This window comes from Drosophila obscura, unplaced genomic scaffold (genome assembly GCF_018151105.1).
Source record: "Drosophila obscura isolate BZ-5 IFL unplaced genomic scaffold, ASM1815110v1 contig_200, whole genome shotgun sequence".
NCBI classification, from domain to species: Eukaryota; Metazoa; Arthropoda; class Insecta; order Diptera; family Drosophilidae; genus Drosophila; species Drosophila obscura.
The window spans coordinates 6,089,426-6,092,690 of NW_024542791.1; the positions used below are offsets into that span (position 1 = coordinate 6,089,426).

General features: G+C 39.6%; 1 protein-coding gene across 1 annotated transcript; it reads right to left on the reverse strand.

Annotated features, from left to right (window-relative positions):
• Positions 1-1,152: 1,152 nt before the first annotated feature.
• On the reverse strand, positions 1,153-3,047 carry LOC111073350 (beta-1,3-galactosyltransferase 5-like). Its single transcript, XM_022365624.2, has one exon. The coding sequence runs from the start codon at positions 2,971-2,973 to the stop codon at positions 1,984-1,986; it is 990 nt and encodes a 329-aa protein (XP_022221316.2). The 5' UTR covers positions 2,974-3,047; the 3' UTR covers positions 1,153-1,983.
• Positions 3,048-3,265: the final 218 nt, after the last annotated feature.

A 3,265-nucleotide genomic window follows, 5' to 3' on the forward strand; every position in this document is an offset into this window, starting at 1 on the left:
AAATTGTAAATCATTAAAATCATTGAACAAACTCAAGCTAAAAATTTGAATATTAATTATCTAGAGATAGAAACTTCAAAGGAAATCCTTATCGATGGGAAAGACTTCGAATGAAAGTACATAAACTTGGATATAAGTTTTCCTCAGCTAAATCGAATCTGTATTGTAGAACCTTGCAAAATATTCCAGTTACACGAAAAGATACTACTCAGACCATTAATTATACATTCGAAATAATGTGTGAAGACACTAAGCGACATTGTTCACATTTAATTAGTCACATGAGCTTCTTTAAGCTTTAAATGCCAATAAATATTTAAAACGATTGCAAAAATTGTAATTTGATTTCATTAATGAAACTTTCAGGAATAACCAGGGGGCTTTTAATTGTAATCTCAAAAGCCTAAATTAAAGTCAATTGAATCTTATCAGCTTGTAAAATGTTGTGGCTGCCTCAAGTATTTTAAAAATCATATCATAAACATTAATTCCATTGATAAGATATTACCAGACAGATATTACCCAACAGAAGCAATAGTAAAGATTATGCATAGATTGATTGGCTTATATATTGAATTGCTACCGTAGCCGGCCGGACTTAAATAAATTCATGTCTGGCCAACGATTTTCAAGACAATTAACAAAATGTCTGTAATAATTTGCATATGCAACACTTTGTGGCGTGCTAAATATTGCACTTGGCCTGCAGCTGTAGCTGTGCCTGTCTGCGTCAGACATTAGAGAATGGGAACCAGACACCGACATGGATACAGAATTAGATTCAGATACCAACGTATAGATATGGCTTGGACAATGTTTTGTTTGCACTGGCCTGCTACCATGCAGTCGCACTCCTGCACTCGCATGTGTTGTGGGACAAGATTGACAACTCGAGATTAGCAATTTTGCAATTCCAATTACCAACCTGAATGGATATTTCTACGCGACACTACGAGCTTATCGCGATGGAAAACTGTGAACAAGATATGTCCAATGAGATAGCAACATATCAGAAATTAAGCCAAGTGCCAGCTTGGCAACAAACCACAAATAAATGATGCTTTATTGTATACTTAACTCTTTCTTATCCGTAGAGTGGTCAATATACATACATATGTGTTTAGCTTATCTGAAAAGACTGCTTTTACCTCCTTTTTTTTGTGTGCTGATAAGCCACACCATTATTTGTTATCTGACTGATGATTGGTTTTATAGTTATTGTGCATTGCATATTGGACTATATTGTTTTATACTACATAATAAATATATTCTCGTATCTTTAATATAGCGAATTGGAAGCTTTATTTATTTTCCAAATCGCAATAACATATAAATAAAAAGGTATTTCAAGAGTTATATTTATCAACCTTTCGGGATCTGTGGTATATCCTTTGTTTTATAAATGAACTTGAATGACCATCTAGATAATGAATCATGGCCATATTCCACATTGCCGCTATTCATTCCGCTCCATTCGGTCCATTGTTGCCGTAAAACAGCTGCTGCAACGCATCCATCACACCACACACTAAACACCATCCAAAAAGCTACCAACTTTCGGAAAACAATGAGCACAAAGGATGGCGCCGCCTGCCACTGCCTCGGGAACATCACTCAGAAATGATGTGTACTGGTATCGGAAGGAAGCATTGCATGGGATGCCTTTGGGTCCGTCTCCAGGCTATGGGCAATCAGTTTCAGCTTCAGTTCCAGTTCCTGGCCTTCGGCTTGGACTTGGGTTCTGTTCTGTTCTGTTGAGGTAAACAATGTCCAAAGCCAGTTAGCCAAGGGCCTTTTGTTGTTGTGATTTATATTGATGAGGAGTCGGGCCAGCTAGTCAGTCATTCAGTCAACCAGTCATCCATTCATTCAGCCAGCTGTGTCCCAAGGAAATTGAACGCACTTGGCTCGCAATGAATTGGAGTTGACTCTGACGTGGGGGCTCTGGTTTTGCGGAAGCTCAGAGGTTCTTTGTCCCTCCAGTTAGTTGTTTCCAAACAATGCCCAGAGTGATCGCATCTGTGCTGGGTTTAAATTATGCCAGGAAACCAGAAATTCCACTTGATCGTTGGGTATTTCTGTCCCCTTCAATAAACTTTCCATTTCCACTGGATACATGACATAAGGTTTGAGATCGCTGATCGAGATGTGCAGACGCTGCGACAATATCCCAGTAATGTGAACATCATCCAAGCGAAAGTACGGTGATCTTTGGGCTTCTGCATAGAGTTTCTTTGCAACATCTGTACTGTAAAGGACCGCGAAACCTGGACAAAAATCGGGATAACGAGAGCCAGAGTACTCCCTGAAGCTCACACGCCATTTGGAGCGATAGGAACGCAAAACTGGATCTTTTACGACCTTCGTACACAGCAGAAGTTCGCTGCGTTGCTGTATGAGATTGTCTAGCTGCTTATTGGAGAGTTTTGGTTCTTTTAAGTTCTTCAAAAGTAACGGAGCATTCACAAATATATCGTCGTCCACTTTAAGCAGAAACTGAGCACTATTGCAGTGGTAGTTGAACCATTTCAAGGCCATCACATGCTTGTAGGTAATGTTGCTGTATGTATCTATGAAATTGCCCTGCAAGAGATCACCATATTGAGCCTGCTCATCCAGAATCGCAGATTCCAGGGAGCTATTCTGAATGTTTCCCAGAGCAAAGATCAAACGAAGTGGTGAACCACTGGGGGAGTTGACTCCACCCCAAGTCTCACGTATCACTGAACGTTTCTCATGATTATCGGGTGCTGTGTGGACTATTATGAGTCCCTTGGTATCCGATTCACATGGTAACTGCTCTATTATATAGGAAAAGTTCCCGAAATCAATCAAATGTGCTTCATCATTCGGAAAGTTGTATTCCACTAAAGTGGGTACATCCTTACGCGTTTGATTCGGTGGTATAAGGTAGATCATTAGGCAAAGTTTCACCCAGACAATTAGAGTTATCCAAGAACGTACGTTGGACATTTTACGTCACTTTTTGTATACTTTAATTCCCGGAACGTTCTGCACGCGACTCGTTTCCATACTAAACTGACAACGAAATGTTTCGCCGCGATGTATACCTTATCAATTTCCCAACTGAAAAGCGCACCTAATGATTGCTGTTATCTGAACCAAAATGAGTTGAGTTCGTAGATAAAGGGTTGTATAAATAAACGTTCGGAAGTAGCTTCCCACGTAGTCCAGGTTGTTAACATTGGGAGCTGGGATTTAGTAGAGTTCAAGTTTATCTTATCTGAAATTTGAGTTTGTATTT

Coding starts and splice junctions, on each gene's coding strand:
- LOC111073350 (XM_022365624.2), bottom strand. CDS start 2,973: ATGTCCAACGTACGTTCTTGGATAACTCTAATTGTCTGGGTGAAACTT.